The 24,873-nt window shown below is 36.9% G+C and overlaps 1 protein-coding gene across 2 annotated transcripts in view; it reads right to left on the minus strand.

Moving 5' to 3' along the window:
* Positions 1–1,699: 1,699 nt before the first annotated feature.
* Positions 1,700–24,873, minus strand: part of MED23 (mediator complex subunit 23) — a 43,925-nt gene continuing 20,751 nt past the window's right edge. For both annotated transcript variants that reach the window (XM_086316470.1, XM_086316469.1), the window contains 16 exons: positions 23,642–23,887; positions 21,368–21,510; positions 19,888–20,062; positions 19,099–19,262; positions 16,943–17,067; positions 15,691–15,896; positions 15,422–15,602; positions 13,705–13,875; positions 13,048–13,264; positions 10,838–11,074; positions 9,716–9,881; positions 9,082–9,154; positions 6,271–6,485; positions 5,218–5,338; positions 4,354–4,485; positions 1,700–2,763 (listed from right to left, as the gene is read on the minus strand). In XM_086316470.1, coding sequence (XP_086172596.1) covers positions 2,596–2,763; positions 4,354–4,485; positions 5,218–5,338; positions 6,271–6,485; positions 9,082–9,154; positions 9,716–9,881; positions 10,838–11,074; positions 13,048–13,264; positions 13,705–13,875; positions 15,422–15,602; positions 15,691–15,896; positions 16,943–17,067; positions 19,099–19,262; positions 19,888–20,062; positions 21,368–21,510; positions 23,642–23,887 — 2,740 coding nt within the window. In that variant the 3' untranslated portion in view covers positions 1,700–2,595. The remainder of the gene's footprint in view (positions 2,764–4,353; positions 4,486–5,217; positions 5,339–6,270; positions 6,486–9,081; positions 9,155–9,715; positions 9,882–10,837; positions 11,075–13,047; positions 13,265–13,704; positions 13,876–15,421; positions 15,603–15,690; positions 15,897–16,942; positions 17,068–19,098; positions 19,263–19,887; positions 20,063–21,367; positions 21,511–23,641; positions 23,888–24,873) is intronic.

Here is a 24,873-nt window from a genome sequence, read left to right on the forward strand (position 1 = left end):
ACACAACTGAGCAACTAACACTTTCCCAAGTTTCCAAATGCCCCACCTTTCACTCACTGCAGTTAAGAGTGTACTCACTGGCTGAACTCCTGAACATCCTAAAAACTCATCTCAGCTCTATTATATAGTGAAGGAAGTGGAAAAGTAAGTGAAAATAAACTAGAATCAAAACAAGGGAAGTGAACTCTTTCCCTTTCCTCCAACTTACATGGAACTCAAAGTGGAGTCTGTAATGAAGCAGGCTCCATGAAAGAATTTTTACTGTTATTCTTTTTTTTAAAAAGTTAATTTATTTTTTTTTATTGAAAGAGAATTGCTTTACAGAATTTTGCTGTTTCCTGTCAAACCTCAACATGAATCAGCCATAGGTGTATGTATATGTATATGTGTGTATATATATATATATATATATATATCCCCTCCCTTTTGTTATTCTTGTTATAACAGCTTTATGCGTTAAAGAGCCTCTACCATCTGATTGTTTATCTGCAATACAGAATTTTAAACCTGTTGACACTATGGACTTTGTAGAATAAGTGTTTTACTGAATAAGTTTTAGATAAGAGCAATTATAGTGGATCTTACTCTAGAGAACATTATCCAGTACAGCAGTCACAGGCAGTTACATTAATTAAAGCTTAATAAAATATTCAGTTGCACACGGTAAGTGCTTAACAGGCACATGGAGCTACTAACTATTGAACTGTACAGCACAGATATGACTATTTCTACACTGCAGAAACGCCTAGTGAACACAGCCACTCTAAAGTTATCATTAGTTTTCAAAAAGAAAAATTTTAGGATGTAATGGATATAAGTATTTTATTCTCAGCTGTATTCTAAACACAAATTAAGCTTCTGTCTTCTATTAATGTCTCTGATTAATACTAACCTCTTAAAAGCCTATTATGGGAAATCATATTCTCTTTTTTTTTAAGCTAGAGAGGAAAAACTGAATTTTTAATAAAATTAACTGGAATGTGTAAGTCCTTGGAGAAGGCAATGGCATCCCACTCCAGTACTCTTGCCTGGAGAATCCCATGGACGGAGGAGCCTGGTAGGCTGCAATCCATGTGTCGCTAAGAGTCGGGACACGACTGAGCGACTTCACTTTCACTTTTCACTTTCATTCATTGGAGAAGGAAATGGCAACCCACTCCAGTGTTCTTGCCTGGAGAATCCCAGGGACGGGGGAGCCTGTGGGCTGCCGTCTGTGGGGTCGCACAGAGTCGGACACGACTGACGTGACTTAGCAGCAGCAGCAGCATTGTTACACTTATGTCTATTCTTTGAGGCAGCAAGAATATATTGAGACTAGGTTAAGAGTAATAGTTGAAATCATTTCTAGTATAAAATTTCTGGAGAATTTTAAGAATATCATTAGCTTAGAAAAATTGTTTATACCATTATACAAATTTTAAGCAGTCTTTGCATGGCAAATAAAGATCCAGTGATTATAAAAATATGAATCATGAAGAAGATAAAGGTCTAGGAGGAATAATTTGGAAACAGAAGTTCACAGTTAAACTTCACTAATTCTTTTTTAAAAAAATCAGCACCTCTTAATTCCTAGGTTAATGTCAGTCACTGACTATAGCATACAATCCATGGAGGTGGCTCAGTTCTCTGTTCTAATCCAGCCAGTACATTGCCTGGCACCCAGCAGACGCTCATTCAAACTGAGTAATTAATCAGACAATTTATTCATTCAACAGATTTTACTAATTATTTTCCAAGTCTTTTACAATCTTAATGCCACCCCCCCAAAATAACAGTGTGTCTCTCAAAATCTAATAAACTCTAAAGAACCAAAATGTATATGATATTTAAAAATATAAATACTTAAAAAATTTAAGACTATAAAAATTCAAAGAATCACATCATCTGCCAGGTAAGTGTGTCAACCTGGAAAAGTAACTGATTTATTTTTAAAAACAGGTATTAAGAAAATTGATTTTCTTATGTTATTTTCTTACATGGCTTCCAACTCATTTCATATAGTAAGTTCAAGTCCACAGCAAAGGCAAAAACTTGCCAATCTATCTCAATAGAAATATTAGCCTGTTTACTTGGAAATCTATGATAAAAAGTTTAAGCCATTTAAAAAAGAATATGAAATTGTGTTTGCTCCTTTAATGCAATGAAATCTAGAGACCTTTACTTGACAAAAATCTCTTGTTGCAAAGATATACCAAGAGAGATTTATGTATAAAAGAATTTGTAATAACTATTTTACATGTGTGGTGCCTTTAAAACTGGATTTGAAGACTGAATAAGTTATTAATACTAAAAAATAAAAACAAAAACAATGGTCAAAACAGGAAAGATTGAGAGTGCCTGGTAAAGGCCATTTGATCAGATATGTCCATATCCTAGGCAGCTCTAATACCTTGCTGTGGATACGAGCAACGTGTAGTTTACGTGATCTCTTAGAGACAAAGCAATGGGAAGACAGGAGTTGGAAGTCAACAGATCCACCACATGAATCAAAATAAAACAATCTGAACACCGCTGCCTCTCCTCAGCCACAATGCAGCACTCTCAGGTTCAGATCTAATAGACTCAAGTCCACTTTCAGCACAGCACACTCTGACTTCACTGAGTCACCGGCAGAGACCCTGGCACCTGAGTAGACTGAGGTGCTGGAGACCCACTGCTGACGGCTTGCGGAGGCACGGCAGCCGGTTCCATCTTGCTAATGTGAGTGATGAATCGAAGACGGAGTTTTAAAGCCGGTTTTAAATTACAGATAATCTTTTCTACCTAAAAAACAAAAGCACATTAAAACATATTTTCACCAGAGAAGTTCAATTTCCCACTTTTAAAGAAGTGACTTACACATTTCCTGAGACAATAAACCAGGGAGTAGAACAGGTGGATGAGAAGTTTCTCTCATATTTTGTGTTTTAACAAAAGCAGATAAAACTATTTCTTTCTTACCTGAAAACAGCATGTGTTGTCCCTCACACACTATTATATATATGTACATTTGTGTATGTGTATCTATCTATATATGCATACACTTAACAGAAACATACTCACTGACCTAGACAGCCAGTCACCCTCCTGCCAAAAGCTAGTAGTTTACACTGGGGGTTCTACACATCCACCAAGGGACTCATCCTTTTAAAATGCCATCTTTATGCAAAGCACCATTATATTTCAAAGATCTTTGAATAACTCAGGTTCAAAACATTTACCTATACAGTTAACTTTTTTTGGTTTTGATTTACACCTGGAATGCAAACTAAATCATATTAGACTTACTCTTACTTAAAATGCTTTAAAGAAATAAATACATCAAGTAGTTCCATAGCTTTCTTAGCCTTACTTATATATTCTTGGATCCTACTAGGAAAGATCGGTCCATTAAAAATCCTTCCTTTCTGTATTCCCTTGTGTCAAAGTTTCTTAGGCTCAAATATAAGGAATATGCTAAAAAAAACATTTCTCTGTTGGTCTCCACAGTCCTGCGGAGGCGCAAAGGAGTCAACACCCTCCCAACTCCACGTCACCAGCTTCAAAGAGTGAATCCTCAAGACTAGGATTTACATGCTTACGTGTACCAATGTATATTCCTTTCCCATTTTACAGAGAAATAACATTAAAGTATGGAGAGGAGGTCACTTAACTTCACCTATTTGTCCTCCCTCCACCCTTCTAAAAGAGCTGAGATTCTGGTTCCCACAGACAGGAAACTCAGGAGGTATTAAAGAGGTATTTAAGGAGGTTCTTTCCACTTGGAGACAGCCCTCCCAGGGAGTGGCTCTTTATATGCTGAGTCGCATGCCTTTTAAAGTGACACAGAACAAATTTAATACCTATTCCAAATGGCAACCCCCCACCCCTCAAACAGTTAGGATAGAATTAATTCCCTAGGACTTTAAAAAAAATTCAAGTTCAGCACCCTCAGTTTTTAAATACCCTTCATGAGTTATTCTTCTGACCCTCCTGGTTTTAATCTTGTAGTCACACTGCTATTTGTCTTATGTCCTCACCGTGTACCCTAATCACTGTGGGGAAAAACAGGCTCTGCTTTACTCACTACACAAGGCCTCTCTGATCTTTTCAGTAGCCACGCTGTACTGTTTCTTCCTGATGAGTTTACTATTAGTAACTCCTCAGGTCATTTTCAGATGTTTTGTTACAAATGTCAAGAAGGAAAAGTGTGAGAAATTATAATAGATATTTATTTTTAAATTGGCAGACAATTGCTTTACAATGTTGTGCTGGTTTCTGCCATACAACGTGAATCGACTATAAGCATACCTATGTCCCCTCATGTTTTTTTTTTTTTTTTTTTTTAAGTTTTCAAAACTAAACATCATTGAAAAATAATTAAAGTGAACTTACTTGTTCTTTTACACTGTCACCAGTAAACATATACTTCATATGATACAGGAAGTCACAGATGGGATCCATGTAGTTTAAGTGGGTGCTACACTGGTCTACGTTCAGCAACATGTCATAAAACGCCACACCAATCTATTTAACAAATAAAATTATTTAAATGGTCAAAAATGGTTCAGTCATGATGCAGCTGGTCTCCGTGACAAGAACAGCACAGAGGGTACATCCTTGTTGAGGAACTGTCTCTATCACACAAGCCTCTGTGTACATGAGTGATACGGAACTGCTTGTGTTTATGACGGAATTCAGAGTGCTGCCAACTGACCCCAAGTAGGAATTAAATACACTTTCTCTTCCTAATTTAAAATTTAAAATTAAGAGATAGACAACCCCTTTTCTGGAAACCATCTCTCAATTTCTGGGATACTTGGCAGTCTCAGGGAGCCTTTATATACTGTGCCTTCTTAGTTCCACTGGGTGTCTCACACTGCAAAGTTCTATATTTGGGGCATTCTCTTTTCTCTACACTTCTGTTACAGGGGATCAACTTTAGTCATTCCCATGACTCTGACGAATTCCTCTGTGCTATAGTGCACATGCTCAAATGCACTTCTCCATCTTTAGCTTTCTTCTCAGCCCTGATGATGAGTATTTTCCCCTGCATCTCCAGTTCAGCACATCCCACACCAAACTCATAGGCATACTAAGTTACGGGGATGCTAAGGCCTTAAGCATTACTCTTAGACCCTGCTAAACTGATTTTCCCACTAATGGTAATGATATACAGTTTGAAAAACACTAGGAAAGAAACCTTAATATACATTTTAGAACTTAATCTTACCATCGAAAACCCAGATTAAATTTTACCTCTATCATACATCGAGTTCTCTCTTGCTGAAACCTTTGTAAAAATGGTCCCACAAGGTGGTACACATAAAGCAACTGGAACTCAGTCTTCACTATAGGAAGAAGTACTTCAGTGAGAAATCTAAAATTTAAAGATCAAAATAAAAAATTCTTGTGACTCGAAATCAGTTAAATTGTTTGAATTTTGTTAATATAGCCTATCCAAGTATTTTCAAAATCTGTAATAATTTTTTTAAAGTTTATTTTAATTCTGGTAACATTTCTAATTAATCTCACATCTCTCACTGGCTCTTATTTTCATTTGATTATTGAAACAATTTACTTCAGATTTAGGAGTTGTTCCTAATAGTACAATTACTGAATGACGGAATGTGAATTATTTGAAATAAAAGAGGATAATCAACCTAATATAAAGGCCATTCTCAAGAAATTTAAATCTAATTAATACAATTATACAGTCAAAAATAATAATCAGAAAATAGGCTAGTATCAGGTATGCAGTACAAAAGGCAAATTTTGCGATATATTCTGGAAAAAGCATGCCTTTGATTAAGCCCATTGAAATGATGCTAAAGCTGAAACTCCAGTACTTTGGCCACCTCATGTGAAGAGTTGACTCACTGGAAAAGACTCTGATGCTGGGAGGGATTGGGGGCAGGAGGAGAAGGGGACGACAGAGGATGAGATGGCTGGATGGCATCACTGACTCAATGGACGTGAGTTTGAGTGAACTCTGGGAGATGGTGATGGACAGGGAGGCCTGGAGTGCTGCGATTCATGGGGTTGCAAAGAGTGGGACACAACTGAGCGACTGAACTGACTGACTGATTGAAATGATAAAGGAAAACTGAATACGAGACTATTACTTATACATATAAATTAATTTTCTTCAATTAATTCTGACATAAAGGAGTCTTTCTGACACCCAGAAACTACTTAAGACTTTTACTGTGTCAGCTGTTCCACTGAATCAGATATATACCCCAGGTGTACAAGAGATTAAAAAGCAAAAACAAAATAAGTCAAATGTTTTTAGGAAATCATAATACCTACTTGGGAATGAGAGAAAGCTGCCCGATGCTGGAGTGGTGCCACACTGCATGTGCCAGAGCTAACGTGTAGCTACAGCTCATCTCAGAGTAGGACTGATGGCAAGCGGTGAAATCGAAGAGCCGGAAAGGATAGCCGACCCACTCTGTCTCAGACGTCAAGCTGGGACTGCTGATAACACTCACTATTCGATCGTGAAGGACAATCCAATACGGCTCCTTTAAAACCAAGAAAAAGCCTGAAGAAAAACACCGTTTCTCTAGTATTCCACTCTACATCCAGTATTGTACTCCAAAAGCCTAAAATAATAGCACTTTCTCATTCTTTAATGTTTCCCATTTATCCAGCTTGTGTGGCTTCACAATGAGTCAAATTAAGTCAATAACAACCTGGGGAGAAGTGTCTGTGAGTTAAGAGTGCTCCAGTCATGAGTCTGTCCAGTTAACTTAATTGCTGATATTTACTACATGGTAAATTGACTTTATCTATATTTACTATACAGGTAATGCTGGTACACATTTATAATTCACAAATATGTATATATTTTGGAGGAGTGTAAGGAAGAAGTGATTCATAAAGATGCATAATCAAACAAGTTTGGAGAACACTGCTTTAGACAATATTACTGACACGCAAAGATGTCAGACATCAGTGTGGTACTGACTAGACATGTGTGGAGGTCACAGAGAGAGACACTGCATGAGTGGAGAAATTATAGAAAGCTTCGATGAAAAAGCAAGCCCTAAGTTAGCAAAGAATGCGTAGGCTTTAGGGAAGGTAACAGAAGGAAAAGCATCCTGGTATATTCTCTTATATGGCAGAAGTACCTGAAAAATGTCTCAACAAGCATCATTTGCAGGAGGAAAGGATAAATTAGAGATACCAAGGGAACACTTCATGCAAAGATGAGCTCAATAAAGGACAGAAATGGTATGGACCTAACAGAAGCAGGAGATATTAAAAAGAGGTGGCAAGAATACACAGAAGAACTGTATCAAAAAGATCTTCACGACCCAGATAATCACGATGGAGTGATCACTAACCTAAAGCCAGACATCCTGGAATGGGAAAGCAAGTGGGCCTTAGGAAGTATCATTATGAACAAAGCTAGTGGAGGTGGCAGAATTCCAGTTGAGCTATTTCGAATCCTAGAAGATGATGCTGTTAAAGTGCTTCACTCAATACGCTAGCAAATTTGGAAAACTCAGCAGTGGCCACAGGACTGGAAAAGGTCAGTTTTCATTCCAATCCCAAAGAAAGGAAATGCCAAAGAATGCTCAAACTACTACACAATTGCACTCATCTCACACACTAGAAAAGTAATGCTCAAAATTCTCTAAGCCAGGCTTCAACAATACGTGAACCGTGAACTTCCAGATGTTCAAGTTGGTTTTAGAAAAAGCAGAGGAACCAGAGATCAAATTGCCAACATCTGCTGGATCATCAAAAAGCAAGAGAGTTCCAGAAAAACATCTATTTCTGCTTTATTGACTATGCCAAAGCCTTTGACTGTGTGGATCACAATAAACTGTGGAAAATTCTTCAAGAGATGGGAATCCCAGACCACCTGACCTGCCTCTTGAGAAATCTGTATGCAGGTCAGGAAGCAACAGTTAGAACTAGACATGGAACAACAGACTGGTTCCAAATAGGAAAAGGAGTACGTCAAGGCTGTATATTGTTAGCATGCTTATTCAACTTATATGCAGTGTACATCATGAGAAACACTGGGTTGGATGAAGCTGGAATCAAGATTGCTGGGAGAAATATCAATAACCTCAGATAGGCAGATGACACCACCCTTATGGCAGAAAGTGAAGAAGAACTAAACAGTCTCTTGATGAAAGTGAAAGAGGAGAGTGAAAAAGTTGGCTTAAAGCTCAACATTCAGAAAACAAAGATCATATCATCTGATCCCATCACTTCATGGCAAATAGATAGAGAAACAGTGGAAACAGTGGCTGACTTTTTATTTTTACTTCAAAATCACTGCAGATGGTGACTGTAGCCATGAAATTAAAAGATGCTTACTCTTTGGAAGAAAAGTTATGACCAACCTAGACAGCATATTAAAAAACAGAGACATTACTTTGCCAACAAAGGTCCATCTAGTCAAGGCTATGGTTTTTCCAGTAGTCATGTATGGATGTGAGAGTTGGACTATAAAGAAAGCTGAGCACCAAAGAATTGATGCTTTGGCACTATGGTGTTGGAAAAGACTCTTGAGAGTCCCTTGGACTGCAAGGAGAGCCAACCAGTCCATCCTAAAGGAAATTAGTCCTGAATATTCATTGGAAGGACTGATGCTGAAGCTGAAACTCCAATACTTTGGCCACCTCATGCGAAGAGCTAACTCATTTGAAAAGACCCTGATGCTGGGAAAGATTGAAGGCGGGAGGAGAAGGGGATGCCAGAGGATGAGATGGTTGGGATGGCATCACCAACTCAATGGGCATGAGTTTGAGTAAACTCTGGGAGTTGGTGATAGATAGGGAGGCCTGGCATGCTGCAGTCCATGGGGTCGCAAAGAGTTGGACACAACTGAGCTACTGAACTGAATTGAACTCAAAGGATCTAGATACATAATATGTTAAGGGGTCAAAAATAGATCAGATTTTAATTGGAAAACTAAGGTTGGATAGGAAAGTGGGACCAAGGGATGCAGGGACCCATAGTCAGGTAGATTTATTTAGATCTGATGCAAAAGAGGCATTGTAGATTTTAGAAGCAATAATAGAGTGAAAAAAAAAACAAAAAAAGAAACATTTCATTAATTGCATGACGACCTTGTTTAAATCAAAATGATTAACTTACTGGTAGGGCAGTGATGATCAATCCAATGGCATTCATCCACGCTGTAATGTTCTCTCTTGGCACTAAAGGCTGACTATTAGTTGGGAAAAAGAACAAAAAGGTGAAATTATAAAAACATTTTATATGGTTGACACTGTATCTTACTTTGAGAATATATATAATTTGGGGTTGACACTGATCTATTTCAATAAAACTACAATGGATTTTTAGTGAGTAAAAATATAAATAAAAACTAAGTAAGGCTTTTCAATTTTTTCAATTTTCTTCTTTAACAATGGTTGCTGAGCTGAAAGACTATTTCACTTATTTATATTTATTCTCCAATCATTATCCTCTACTTTATATTGGCCTTTAAGAAGAAAATCTTGAAAAACTGTCTTTAGGGAAAAGTTAACGTTATGCCTAAGTTAAATGTCAAACAGCTAATAAAGAGTAGAAGAAGGAACAAACCCAGGTTTTCTGGCCGTTCAGGGCTCATTCCATTTCACCTTTATCACTAAGACGAGATCTGGAACCTAAAGATAGTCACTATTCAATGTGCCCTAGCCTTGGGACAACAGGTGTGTCTTACAGCTCCAAATAAAATATCATTCTCTTAAACACTGAATCTTATTGCACGAAACAGGATACACACCTCTTCAGGACAACATTTAGAAGAGCATTTCCAACATCCTGGCCGGAAACAGCCAAGGCCATGAGTTCCACACAAGTAACATGCAGTGCATGGGCAGCGGGGTTGGGAAACTCATTGAACCTCCAGTCACAGTTTGGGAATGGACCAGGAGATTTGCCAGCCATCGGTGCAGATGATTAAAGCAATAACTGGTTGATAATTCTGAGATTAAAGGCTTCTGTTTGTATAGTGCTTTACAGTTTTCAAAGGTTGAACATGTAAACATTTCATTTGATTATCAATATATCTGATTATGAGCCCTCAATAAGTGATTTATTGGAGAGCTTAAGAGGCAAACAATACAAACTGAATACAAATAAATCTGACATATGTTGATAGCAACCATGTGATCAGCCACAGGTATCAATGACTGGTCTTATATGAGTGGGTTCTCATTACCATGACATGACAGCTGTAGATGCAACCAAGGTATCCAAAGGCTTTATCAACCTATTTTCTTTTAGTTGTAGGAAAGTTAATAAGAACATTACTTTCTCATGAGTAGCTCTTTTACTTCAGGAAGGAATTCCTGTGTAGGAAAATTAAATCAGGCCTATATATGTAAAACTGCTCTATTTAGTAAATAGAGTGGCATCGTGTATAGATATATTAAGTATAGTGGGTTAATAATTTAAAATAGAAGTAAAGAAAGAAAACACCAATATAGAATCTTTTTCACTACCAAAAAATGTTTTACTATTATCTACTAATGTTTTAAAAATTATTCAGGGATTTATTTAAAGCGACAAAGTTCTATGTTCTCCATAGAACAAATGCATGTACTATAATACATAGTGTATTTATTTAGGAATGTTTTTCTTTGAAACAAATCTCTTCTCTAAGGTTTTGTTTTTTTTAAATAAAAGTTTTAATGGAGTAAATTTCTGCCTATCTGGCATTATGCTGCTGATTTAAGACTTCAAAACCTTTACAGAAGTAAAAATTAAAAAATAAAATGTTCTAAAAAACTGAAGTCTTAGAATATATAAAAACTTTGGAATATTTAAAATGACAATATATGTTCACACAAATCAACATATAGTTATTTCTGTAGAGTCTGGAAAATCACAATGAAAAGGATATTATCTACCAGTCTGCCAATCAATTTGCAGTAGTAAGAGTCGTCTGGGACCCAGGGATTGTCTTCTCGTGCATTCATAGCATTTTTAAGGTAAGTGTCACTTAGACACCAGCCCTGTGGTCGGTTATCCTTGAGCGACCCAATGATTGCATGGACAAGTTTTCGTTTGAGACTTTCGCGATTTCTCAGGTGCATTTCATAATAATGCAGAGTATTATACAAATAAGTCACTGGACGATCTGCCAAGAAGAAAACATCACTACAATGTTTACCTGGTTACTGACAACTGTGAAAAACTGATCTATTCTCAAGATTGCCAAAAAATAGCTCAGAAGATTATAAAACTATTACCCGTGTTAGGCAATTGCATACAATGGCTATTTTTATTTTAGGACAAGGCAGAAGGCTTCTAACAACATACACAGCTTCTACTGAAGGATAAGCATCACATTTAGATGCAGCAATTCCACTCCTGGAAATTTTTCCTGCAAAAATGATGCCATGTGTAAGCAATGTAGCTGCAGCCTGTTTATACTAGCAAAAGATTAGAACAGCCTACATGATGAAAACAGGGGACTGGTTAAGTTAATCATGGCATGTATGAAGCAGCTTTGTATGATCTGATACTAAATAATCAACTGTAAAACCTTATAAAGGTTAATAAAAATAGTGTGTATATTATATTTGTGAAAAAAATAAACTACAAACCCCAGAATATTTAAGGTAGGATACATAAGAAACTGGTAACAGTGACTGCCTACAGGGAAGAAAGGAGGAGCTACAAGAATAAGCTAGAGGACAGGGGTGGGACTGACCACTTTCACTGCATCAGGTGCATATATTACCCAATCCAAAAAGAAGAGTATTTTTAAAGGAAAGCTCCCTTGAACTTCATATCTACTCTGCAGTGCTAAAATGCAATTCAGACTTCTGCTATGAAGGGAGATATCTTAGATAAAAGAGATATCTTAGGTCAAGGACTAAGAAGAACTGCCTCCCCACCCCCTCCACCACCCCGCCAGATAAAATACTCTCTATCCCCCTAGAGTGGGTATAGTCCATGGCTGCTCCAGGACTTCCATGTTCTGTCACTGACTTCACTGTTCTCAGTCACCAGGCTCAAAACTTGAGAGTTGTCCTTGATTTCTTTCTTTCGATATTCTCCCCGTAATTGGTCAACCAAGCTCAATTCCTACTCTTGACTCTCTCTCCCTTCCTTCTCATTTTCAGTGTCACCACACTTGATTCCGGAGAAGGCAATGGCACCCCACTCCAGTACTCTTGCCTCCCATGGATGGAGGGGCCTGGTGGGCTGCAGTCCATGGGGTCGCTAGGAGTCAGACACGACTGAGCAACTTCACTTTCACTTTTCACTTTCATGCATTGGAGAGGGAAATGGCAACCCATTCCAGTGTTCTTGCCTGGAGAATCCCAGGGACAGGGGAGCCTGGTGGGCTGCCGTCTATGGGGTCGCACAGAGTCGGACACAACTGAAAGCGACTTAGCAGCAGCAGCAGCATACTTGTTTAGATGCTAACTGACACAAGTCTTTGAAATGGCTTCCTCCTTCCAAGACACGCTGCTACTAGAACTGGACTCACCTTTCTAAAATAACGCTTTCCATACCATGACTTTACTCAAGAACTTCTAGTTAATTCTCCATTATCTGTAGATTATAAAACCAGAACTTCTCAACCTGGCATTTACAGTGATGAGTCGCCAGGTACAATTTAGCCCAATGAGGCAATTGTTTTTAAAAAATGCCTTGTTTTTAATACCTCCATGATTTTTCCAAAGGATTTCTCCTGCCTATTTTGCTCTCTTCTCCTTTCTGTTTATAAAAATCACATACATTATAGTTCAAACCCTACCCATCCAAGAAGCTTGCCAAGATCCATTTAGTTCACAGTAATATCCATCTGTTCTGAACTAATACTTCTCTCTTTCTGTACTGATTTGATAATTAATCACACAATATATAAAATAAGGCATCTCTTGCATATTATTTATTTTTGCTATAATTTACTTATTAATATTTTTATGTTGTCTATTTTATATATCAAGGTATCATCACATAGCACTTCTCCTGAAAATGCTTTTATTAAAAATTATTAAAATAAAACCTTTATAACGATTATTATCCATATGATCATGTTCAGCCTACTTCTGTCTATAGAGAGCTTAGATGGAATTAAAATTTGAAAAAGCTCACCATGAAATTTATATAAGCCTCCCAGGTGATCTAGTAGAGTCTCCAGTGATTTGGATACCGGGAGCAACTCTAAAAACCTGTGGATTACTATATCAAACACTGGGAGGAATCGGAGACACACATTTCCAAAATAGATGGGCAGATATGGAGACTGTATCGGCACAGGAGGATCAACCTGCTCCGCCAGGCCCTCAAAATAGAGCTTCTCCGGGTATTTCTGTGGAAGTGAGGAAATGGTAAATGTTTAGGGCATCTTTTTTAAATTTTCTTAAAAAAAAAAAAAAAGAGCTAAATAAACCTGCCATTTTTCAAAGAACATAGAACTATGTTTGCTCCGGTAATGCAATGAAATCTAGAGTCCTTAACAAAAATTTCTATTCTCCTAAAGATATACCAAAAGAGATTTACATATGAAAGGACTGGATTTAACTCTTCATTTTCTATTGTAAGTACCCACACCTATTAAAACTGTAGTTTCAATTTGTTCTTAATATTAGAGAGACTCTAGAACCTTAAGAAAGTTTAGGCAGCTAAGTCACTTCTACACAGACCAGACAGATAAGAACAGACCTGCAGAGAAAACGGCCAAGTCAATTAGCCAAAGACCTAAAGTTTGGCCTTAAAAGGATGAAGTGAAGCACTAATTTTAATTAGTACCTTGTGATAATTCATGTGCTTGGTGTGCCAGTCATTCTGTAGCCAGTGTTCTGGGGAATTTTCCTTCACAAAGTCACTTACTCGATTTCTAAAATCATTTGGCTTGAGTAACAGCAACTGAATTATGAAATAACAAACTTGGGCTTCATTCCCTTCGTGGCTACGCATGGCCTTTGGAAAAAAAACAGAACAATTAAATGAAAATGACCAACCTATGCAAAAGCAAGGCTCCAGAGAGCCTAAATTTGAAAACAGTAAAATCTCACAATTAGAACTTTATTGTATAATCCATCCCAAAATAATTGTTCAGCATTCCCCAAACATGCCTGACACCTTTTTGCCTAGTTTGGGCTCTCACCTGGAATGTCCATTTTTATTTTTTGAAATTTAGCCCTCTCTTGAAGACCCATCACCTAAGCAGATGTGATCTTTCAGTGCTGCCTGGTAATACTTTCCCTACACCTCTAACTTACTATTTACTGATTCATAGACTTATCTTATTTCCCTTACTAGACTGTGACCATCTTTATATCTATGCTGTAGAGCTGAGAGGTGAATGTTAAGCACTTACACCCTTTAAACATCACTGCTGCTGCTGCTGCTGCTAAGTCGCTTCAGTCGTGTTCGACTCTGTGCGACCGCATAGACGGCAGCCCACCAGGCTCCCCTGTCCCTGGGATTCTCCAGGCAAGAACACTGGAGTGGGTTGCCATTTCCTTCTCCAACGCATGAAAGTGAAAAGTCAAAGTGAAGCCGCTCAGTCGTGTCTGACTCTTCTCGATCCCATGGACTGCAGCCCACCAGGCTGCTCCATCCATGGGATTTGCCAGGCAAGAGTACTAGAGTCAAATATCACTACTATAGTATTAAAACATGTAGCAGTTTCCAGCCTGATTCAGTGATTTTTCTTAAAATTTGGCCTGAAATAGACATCAAAGTCAAGAGAAAAAAAAACACTTGAGGAAAACTGGGTGACTATAAGAAGCATTCAGTTTCTTATATATTATGGCTAACAAAGTATACATAAATGATTATTAGCACTCTGAAAAAAAACTTAAATGACTTTTCTTTTTTTACTACTTCCTGCCTCTTCTAGGAGCTTTTGAGAATCATTTCAGAGCATCACAAAGCCAGGACCACATCTGTCTTACTTACTTCTATACCTTCTGTACATACAACATAGTAGATATTCAATACATGCTTACTGAATGGATGAATAAAGAAATTGGGGAATCTTTAATTCCTTAGGGAATTGATAGCAATGTATGATTTACAGTATAAATTCATTAAATCTTTAAAAACAATATGGGGCTTCCCTGGTAGCTCAGCTGGTAAAGAACCACATGCAATGCAGGAGACCCCAGTTTGATTTCTGGGTCAGGAAGATCCCCTGGAGAAGGAATAGGCTACCTACTTGAGTATTCTTGGGCTTCCCTGGTGGCTCAGACAGTAAAGAATCTGCCTGCAATGCAGGAGACCTGGGTTCGATCCCTAGGTTGGGAAAGATCCCCTGGGGAAGGGAAAGGCTACCCATTCCAGTATCATGGCCTGGAGAATTCCATGGACTGTATAGTCGCAAAGAGTCAGACACGACTGAGCAACTTTAACTTTACTAGGAACAACATACAGCAGATCAGCACATGATCCATTAGTCATTAACACTGATCCAAAGAGAATGAGACTGCTTAGACCTGTTTTTAAGTAAATGTATTCTTACCAGGCAGAGAATTAATCTGTCCAGTGTAACAATGTTGTACTTCCATACCATATCATTAAGAATTTCAATGCATTTGTTGAGTTGCTGACCTCCAGCTGACGTAGAGAACTCATATACCAGGAAATCTGCAAAAGTTCTCACATGGACTACTAAGGCCCTGGCTCCAATTCTCTCCAGTACTCTGGAAAGCAGAGAGTAAAAAATAAATTACACTGCTGTATAGTACGATGGACTGACAAATGGAATGCAGATCTAGGTTTTCGACTTACCTATAGCCAATCTGATTAATGTGATCTGTTTCCAGGAGCATTTTCCAGAGCAGACAAAGGAAGAGAGGAGGAGAACGTTGTGCAGAAAAGTGGGTGATGATGTCATTTTCGTTGGTCATTGACTTCCACTTCCTATACTCCTCCTCCACATTTTTTTTCAGATTAAAACGACTCTCTTGAGGTACATTATTTTGTTTAAAGAATGCCTACAAGGAAGATCATAAGTTTATTTCAATGGCTATAGTAAAAAGGGCACTAGCTGCAGAATCAAGAAACCAGTTTCAGGCTTGACTCTAACACTAATAAATTCCATGTGCCCTCAAGTAACTCAGTAATCAGGGCCTAAATTTCTATATTGGGAAAATACAAAGGCTTTGATTGGATTATCTGTAAGATTCCTCTCCTAGATTTTCTAAACAGAAATTCCAAGCAAACCTGAATTCAAACTTTCTTCAGTCATCTGTTGATACTTCTGCTCATCTTTGAAAAAAGAGAAAAAGAAAAAGAATGTATGTACTCTTCCATTACGTATTTTAATATCCCTATGAGGAAAACCCATTGCACTAGCCAGGTGGCTCTCAGAGCATGGTCCCCAGACCATCAGTATTAGCATGACCTCAGACCTGTAAGAAATGTGAATTCTTGGGCCCCATCTCAGACCTAATGAATCAGAAGCTCTGCAACTGGAGTCTAGGAGTCTAGCTAAACCACCTCTCCAGGCGATTCTGATAGGTTTGAGACCTACTGTTCCAGTCCTATTAGAAGTTATAGAAAACAGATGTTTACTATGCTTAAAATTTTCTCTGAAAAGTAGAAGACAGATGAGGTTTTCCTTTCTCCATATTATAATAGCCAAGTTTATAGCTTTTCTCTCCATGTGATTAAAAAAAGAAAAATCTGTCAAATGTACACGTGTGTATTCTGTGAAGCCCCATTACATTGTGTTTCTCCCCATTACTGTTCGGTGAGAGAGGAAGAATTGTTTAGGTCATGTGTTGCATCTCACAAGATTCTAAAACTGTTAACTAAAAAGATGAAGCCGTAACAATTACAGTTTTAGAGACACATCCGCTCCTTTAATAGGACAAGGAACAACTCAAGAGATTTTGGGAGTAATAGCAAAGATTTACAAAAAAGAGAAATAAAAGCTAATATTCTTTGGATGCCATCAAAACTCTCCAGAATAACACAGTAAATGGGAAGACTGATTTCATATACCGTACATTCAATATATAATTCAAAACAAAATTACCTGTAGTGGGCCTGGAAAACAACTAAGAGTATGTGAAGCCCAATTGTGAGGTGTAAAACTCATGATGGTCTGAAGTATGTCTTTACACCAAGTTCCCTGAATTGAATCAGAGCCTGTGAAAAAATCTAACACAAACAAATAAATGTAACCCAGATATAAAAGATCATGTCCATAATTCATAGATGATAAAAAGTCACAAGTTTCTACAGTCAGAGAATTTCACTGCAGAGCATTCACCACTTAACTAGTAATCACATCAGTAAATAATGAAGATAACTAGTGAAAAAAATACAAAAGACATTTGGTACCTTTTTCTCTTTTTAAGATTACAGAACATCAGTGACATAACAGTGGTACAGGCCCACCACGGCTGCTCGTTTACTTCACTCCTGAGAGTGAGGTGTTATCACTTTACTGAGCCAACGAAACAGAAGTGTTCGAGTACAGCAGATATCTTTTCTGGCGATCGAAACACCTATAGTCTATAATCCTCTAAATCAAGGAGGTTTATTTATGTAAAATAAGACAGTATACACAAATGTATTTGAGGTTGCTAAATTCAGTAACTATTTCTCTAAAATAGCCATTCTCAAAGTGTGGTCTGCAGACTTTGTGGGTCCCCAATATCTTTCAAGGATTTGATGAGGTCAACACTATTAAAATAATAATAATAATAATAATACTACGATACCATTGGCCTTTTCACCATGTTGAAATGTGCACTGATGGTGCAAAGCAACGGTGGGGTAACACTGCTGGCCGTTGGAACAAATCAAACAGTGGTACCAAGTTATACTCATAGCCATTGTAATCTTCACCACAACACACTCTTAGCAGGGAAAAAACGCCAGTTTCACTTAAGACTCTCTGATAAAACTGTAAAAAAGATTATATCTCAGCCCTTAAGTATATCTGTTTGTAACATCTTGTGTGATAAAACGGAAGTATGCATAAGGTGTTCCAGCTACTCTTGAGGAAAAATACTTTGTGATTGAATATTGGGTCAAATTAGCTCTTTTTTTCATGGAATCCCAATTTTACTTGAAAGAACACATAGTTTTTAAGATTTGGGCATTAGGCAGATATTTTTCTTGAAAATTAATAAAGGGAGCCTCTAACTTTAAGAAGAACAAATAACTGTATCTTTCACCAATGATAAAATTTGACCTCTCAAGCGAACATCTGAATTTTGGAAAACATGTTTCTACTACCACAAGCCTAACAGCTTTCTAAAACTTAAAGACTTTTTTCCTAATGAAATTTGTAGCAAGGTTAAAAAATATAATTTTCTGATACTGTATAATGAAATGTGTCAACATTTATAACATCTACCTACCTAATCCAGTAAATCAATGTTTTCCAAAAAACCAATCCATAAAGTTAAAATATGCATGAACACAAAATCCACTAAATAGATCAGTGGATTATAATGTGACTGAGTACAGAGTTCCCTGATAGGACTTTGGATTCTACATTGCAACGAACATTTAAGAAACGACCAATTTTTCAATTTTGTGTGACATTAAAGCAGATTCATAATTAGCTGGAAAAGCTATTTAAAAGGTTCCCTTCTCATCCTCATATCTATGTGAAACCATAGTGGTTTTTTTTTTACTTCTTCTAAAATAACATCTATAATAGGTGAAATGTAAGAGAATTCAGCTATGTTCCTTTACACCAGACATTAAATTCAGCTATGTTCCTTTACACCAAAAATTACATTATTTATGTTTACATGCAATAGGCTTTTTATTGTTATTTTAAAATGAGTCATATCTTAAAAAGTCCTACTTTAGTACCTAACAAAGCAAATATCATGGATATAATCCATATAAACAGAAAATGTTTGGGAATTTTAATCATTATTATTATTTTTGAGTATAAAGTGGTCCTGAGACCAAAAAGCTCAGGAACCATGACTTTAAAACCATGTCAGATGACTAAAAACTGACGTTCAACCAAATTAAAATGGTAATACAGAAGAACTTGCTTTAATGACTGAAATGGTAAAGATAAACAAACAACTGGTTTTTTTGGATACAAGTGAGAAGAATCTTTTCAATATGTTACCCCCCGACCCCCAGCCCAGTAGTCAGGAGACACAGTACCCTCTGACACATCTGTTTCTGTTGCTGGTGGCTGCATGGTCACTGTACCTGTTACGTGAGTTGCTCTAGCTAAGGTCAGTATCAAGGCACGGTTCAGTTCTTCGGATTCCGCTGAGAGCACCGTCTTGGGATCACTGAGGAAGCGTGTAAACTGCGGCTGTACTTCTGAGCTACCTAGTGCTGTTATAAGCCTGAGTGCAGTGCTCTCAACACTGCCAAGTGGGAGAACAAACACAATCATGAAAAAGTTAAGCTGCACATAAACTCAGAACTCTAGAATTAAATGCAATTCTAGGTTACATGCAAACTATAAATTTCTCTTCTTCAATTAAAAACAAACTCTTTTGTGTGAAAACAAGCTTTGCTTAACTTGGTTTTAAAAATGTGAGGTGTCAAGTTTAATAGCAAAAATCATCTGACATTTTTACCCATTTGAAAAAGATAGCATGTAGCTTTAAGGACTAAAAAAAAGATGTCACCTGGATACACAGCATTTCAAAAATGACATCTTTAAAATTTGGAATATATTTTTAATTAGAGCAAAATCAAAATGACATGATACTTTAACCATAAACTAAATAAGCACTAAGTTAAAACACAACGTCAAAGGTCGTGGAAGTACTTGTTCTCAGTCCAAAAATCTCCAGGCAAGGATTCAACTATCTTAGTAGGTTTCTATTTAAGAAGTTGAACTCTACTTTCTCTATACTGGAAATAAAACACTCCATAAGCAGAGGAATTTTATAACAGTGAATATTATAAGGTAATGGACTATGTTCACCATCTCCAACAAATTTTCTAACAAATCCAAGGAAAGACAGTCTCCAGTGAGCTCACCAGAGATGGAGCTGGTTCTGGTTTGTCTGTGCAACTGCAGCCAAAGTATGAAGATGACTTAGGAGCTGAACTCTGTAATGGGGCTGAATGTGGTGCATCCGGTAGCTGAACATCTCAAGAAGCGTATGCAAGATACCCCAGGCATGAGACTTAAAAACAGTTGGCAGAAGCTGACCTTGAAGAAGAAGAAAATTTAAGACACTAATCAGTGAAAGCTATGAATTAAAAGATACTTAAAGAAAAGTCACATCAAGTAAAATCTATGCAAAGATTTTGATCATGAACACACACACATGCAAACACATAGACACACACATATATTTCCCTAATTTTCTCCATAATTTGTACTGTAATTATAAGGAAGAGGACTTCCTTGGTGGCTCAGCTGGTAAAGAATCCACCTGCAATGCAGGAGACCTGGGTTTGATCCCCTAGAGAAGGGAAGACCCTTGGAGAAGGGAACAGCTACCCACTTCTGGCCTGGAGAATTCCATGGACTGTATAGTCCATGGGGTTACGAAGAGTTGGACACAACTGAGCGACTTTCACTTTCACTTTGTAAGGAAGAAAATTCAGATTCTTATTGTAACACCAAGTTTGCATTTTTCTTTGGAATTTGAAAAATGATAGACAAGTTCATCTGTGAAAGTAAAGAGCCAGGAAATGGGAAAAAATTACTCTAGCCTTCCTCATGTCTTCATTTATTTTTAGTTATCATTTAAATTATTTTAATAAAGTTAATGTTCCCAACCTTTCAAAGCATGAGGATCATTTTTTAACATACAAATTATATCATAACCCATCCTTTCTGCTAAGAAAGCTTAATTTGACTTTCAATTATCTGGAAAGAATATGATTAAATGGTTAAAATGGTTAAAATGATACCACATTGGTAAAAAATTAGAATTACCACAAATCAGAAAAACACTTTCATATTAGAAAGTGTTTATTATTTAGAACTTCGTAATAACTAACAGACATTGTAATGCAGGAATTGAATTGTAATGCAATTAAATTGTTATTACACTGAATTGCACTGAATTGCAATGCAGTGGAGTAACATGCCTTCCGTATTGCCAGTGAGACTTGGAACTTACTGCTGTCAGCAAGCCAGCCACATGGAATCATGGGTTTTATGATTACAGACAGGTCTGTCCTGTCCTGTTTACTGCATCCCAAGCACCCAGTGCAACTGCATGGCCCAGCCCCACCCCCACTTTTTAACCACAACTTTTAAAAAATGTATCCCATTCCCTGGATCCTCTGTGAGGGTCTTATCCCTCTTTTTTGCTCTATTTTTCTCTGTAAGATTTATTTTATATTTCAGTTATATATATTTTTTGTCATTTTTCTCTTTAGCAGGTGATCTCTACGATGAGAGTGACTTCTGCACACTTCTACATTCCTAGAAACTAGTAAAGTGTATGTTGAATGAAGAAAAAGGTTAATGGTTATAAAACACCAGAAAGTCCTGTCTTACTGATAAATCCTTTGATGCCCAAAGATTCTATTTCCATATAGACCAATAAACGGCTGTAAGTTTCCACTAGGGCTGGAGCCAAGGCCACACTGGACTTTGCGTGAGCAAGTTTTATCACTCTGGTAGCAATGCTGTGGATAAGGCTGAGGAGAAACAACAACATAAAATAAAACAAAATAAAAATCCAGATTTTTAACATAAATACAGGGATTGTTCTACTTATAGGGAACTTGGTATAAATGTGAACTTCTAGCTGAGATGAATCAGCTTTTTTTGTCATTTAGGTTATGCAGGACATATGGTAGTGACACTGTACAACCTGAGGCTGCTTCTGGTTTCCACGTTGCTTTCAACCTGCATCAGGGTCTCTCTGCTCCCAAAACAGCAAAATTTGGGTACAACTCATAAGAATGGAATAAAGAAGCTGTGATACATATATACAATGGAATATTCCTCATCCATAAAAAGGAACACATTTGGGTCAGTTCTAATGAGGTAGATGAACCTAGAACCTATTATGCAGAGTGAAGTAAGTCAGAAAGAGAAAGATAAACATCGTAGTGTATATATATGGAATCTAGAAAGATGGTACTGATGAGTTTATTGGCAGGGTGGCAATGGAGAAAGAGACATAGAGAATAGACTTATGGACACAGGGCAGGGGAAGGAGAGAGTGAGATGTATGGAGAGAGTAACATGGAAACTTACATCACCATATGTAAAAGAGACAGCCAATGAGAATTTGCTGTATGACTCGGGGAATTCAAACAGGGACTCTGTATCAACCCAGAGGCGTGGGATGGGGAGGGAAATGGGAGGGAGTTTCAAGACAGAGGTGACATATGTATACCAATGGCTGATTCATGTTGATATTTTACAGAAAACAACAAAATTCTGTAAAGCAATTATCCTTCAATTAAAAAATAAATCTTTTAAAAAAATACTATGCTTGAATGGTTTTAGGCTGTTTTCCTTTTCCAAATATGTAACTAAAACCATTTAAGAAATTAATTTTTGTTACAGAACCACTTAACAAATAGCTGCAAAATCCAAATATTAACTAACAGGATTACCTATTAATATAAAGTATTAACAGGGGTATATTCAACTCCATCCATATGCCAGTAAAATGCATGTATGATTCTAGCACAACATTTACCGTCTGAAAAACAGAGTGGCTTTTCTAACCAATGCTCTCCCCACCTGGAGGCCCACACACACATTCTCTTTGACCTATGCAGTGTTTGAAGCTTGAGTCAATATTTAATGGTTGAAAGTCTAGAAATAAAAATCTGGATTTCTAGCCCTTTTCAAAAAACATTTAGAAGAACTAACTACATTAGTATGCAGTTTTACATAATGGAAATTAGCCCACGTGGCAGTACTGTGAGCTGAGCCCCACACACTCCAGTCATTCACAATCCCTCTCTATACACAAGCTTCCTGGCACACGGTTACCTGACTTGCCTGCATGCAGCACCAGGCACCACTCACTTAATCATCAGCTTAGCTCCCGTGGGCACTTGGGGCCTTTTCTGTCTTTTAGAAACCATAAATGTCAATTCTAAAAGCACCCCTATATATATAGTCAATACAAGAAAGGTATTACAGGTTTTGTATCCCTGGACGCAGTAATTCTACTTCTAGCAAGTTATTTAATAAAAATGGGATTATGGATAGGTGCAAAGACAGCCAAAAAGATAATCTTCACAGCCATTTTTATAACACTAAGACACTGCAAATAATTTCAGTATCCAACAATATGCAATATAGACCTAAAAAAAGACCTCTATGTAGCAATTAAAACAGATGGTTCTGAAAAGCACTAGCCCTAAGATGTTTAATTAAAAAATGAAAATAAACAGGTGTTTAATAGAGTTAGATACAACTTAGCAACAGAACAACAATGAGAAAAAGGTGGCCATAAATAGTACTGTAGTTAAGAGCACATTTTGAAAAAAAACAAAAAAAAACCCCCTATAAATTCATATATATACACATAGAAAAAGGACTCAGAATACATATATACAAATGTAATTTTACAATGCTTATTTTTCAAGGAGGGATTATAGCAATTATTTTCATTTTCTTTGGGCTTATATGTATATTCTAGAATTCCCATAATAAACAATACCATTTTTGTTATAGAATAAACCTAAAGGTTTTTTAAAATATATCTGACCATAAAATATACACAACTAATCGTGAAATCATGTCTTTACTATACTGATATCAATTCCCTGACATAAAACCAAACAAATAAAAAGAATATACCTCATTTTGGCATGAACCGTCAGTGAATCCAGGAGGTTCATTGGTAAGGGCGTAATAGATCCTGAAGCCAAACAGCTCGTTCCAGGAAGTGGTATCCTCATAATTCCATTTCCATAAATAGTCTCCACCAGAGCTCCCATAGGTAACGTAAAACATTCTGAATTTGTAGAGTATGCATTACATAGCAGGGCGATCTTATAGTCATTCATTTGTAAACTCTTATTTCTAAGACTCTGCTGCAGGAACCTAAAATTTCAAGTTCCATTAAATAGAAAAAATGAAAATAAATTCCAGAAAGGTAATCTGCTTTTTTTTTTTTTTTTAATAAAAGTTTAATTTTATGCAAGAGTTTGAGCAAGCTCTGGGAGATGGTAAAGGATAGGGAAGCCTGGCGGGCTGTCGTCTATTGGGTCACAAAGAGTTGGACGTGACTGAGCGACTGAACAAATATACTATCTTTATTCCTACCGATATCATAGTTTCTGGCAAATGAGTGCTGACACACAAAAAGTTTAAGAAGCATTTCAGAAAGAATGTTAGCAGTTAAAAGTGAACAATGAATGGTTATTTGTTAAATAGGTACTACATATACTGCACTAAGATTCAGATAATGAAGAAATAAGTCACAGATTCATGAACTAGGCTTCTATCTATTATCTACTTGCTTAAGTACATTCAAATGCCTTCATTACAGATGTCACTAAGGAAAAATGGTTAAGGGGTATCATACAATGAAAGTCAAATGAAATGTGAAATCTGACTACCCTAAAGTCTCCTGTGAAGAGATCTGACAGTCCTTTTTAGAAGGTCTAGGTGGGAATTAACACCCTTGATGGAGCCCAGTCCTATCTAAAAAAGTGCGTCTTTTTTGGGTAATCACAGCTTTGGAAATGATATAAGGGAGCATGCCAGCCAAATCAGTTCAGTCAATCCTGGCAGCCCAGGGAGTGAGTGATATCTCAATCAGGCTCAAATCTAAGAAATTCTGAAACATTTTTACATATTTTTGGAAATTAAGTATTTTAACTAAGATAAAATACATAAAAGCAAAAATAGACCTGGAAATTAAAAATATATATATACACATATATCTATCTATCCCCGTACATATAAACAGGATTGGTTAATCTTCTAATTGCTTTCTGCTGCAGGTATTGATTAGGTTCTTTTAGTTATAATGTACACATTAAATATTTATCCTTACCTCCAGTGGATGTTGGAAGATTTTCATA

This window comes from Bos grunniens, chromosome 9 (genome assembly GCF_055505025.1).
Source record: "Bos grunniens cultivar Pamir isolate PY7600 chromosome 9, Bosgru_T2T1.0, whole genome shotgun sequence".
NCBI classification, from domain to species: Eukaryota; Metazoa; Chordata; class Mammalia; order Artiodactyla; family Bovidae; genus Bos; species Bos grunniens.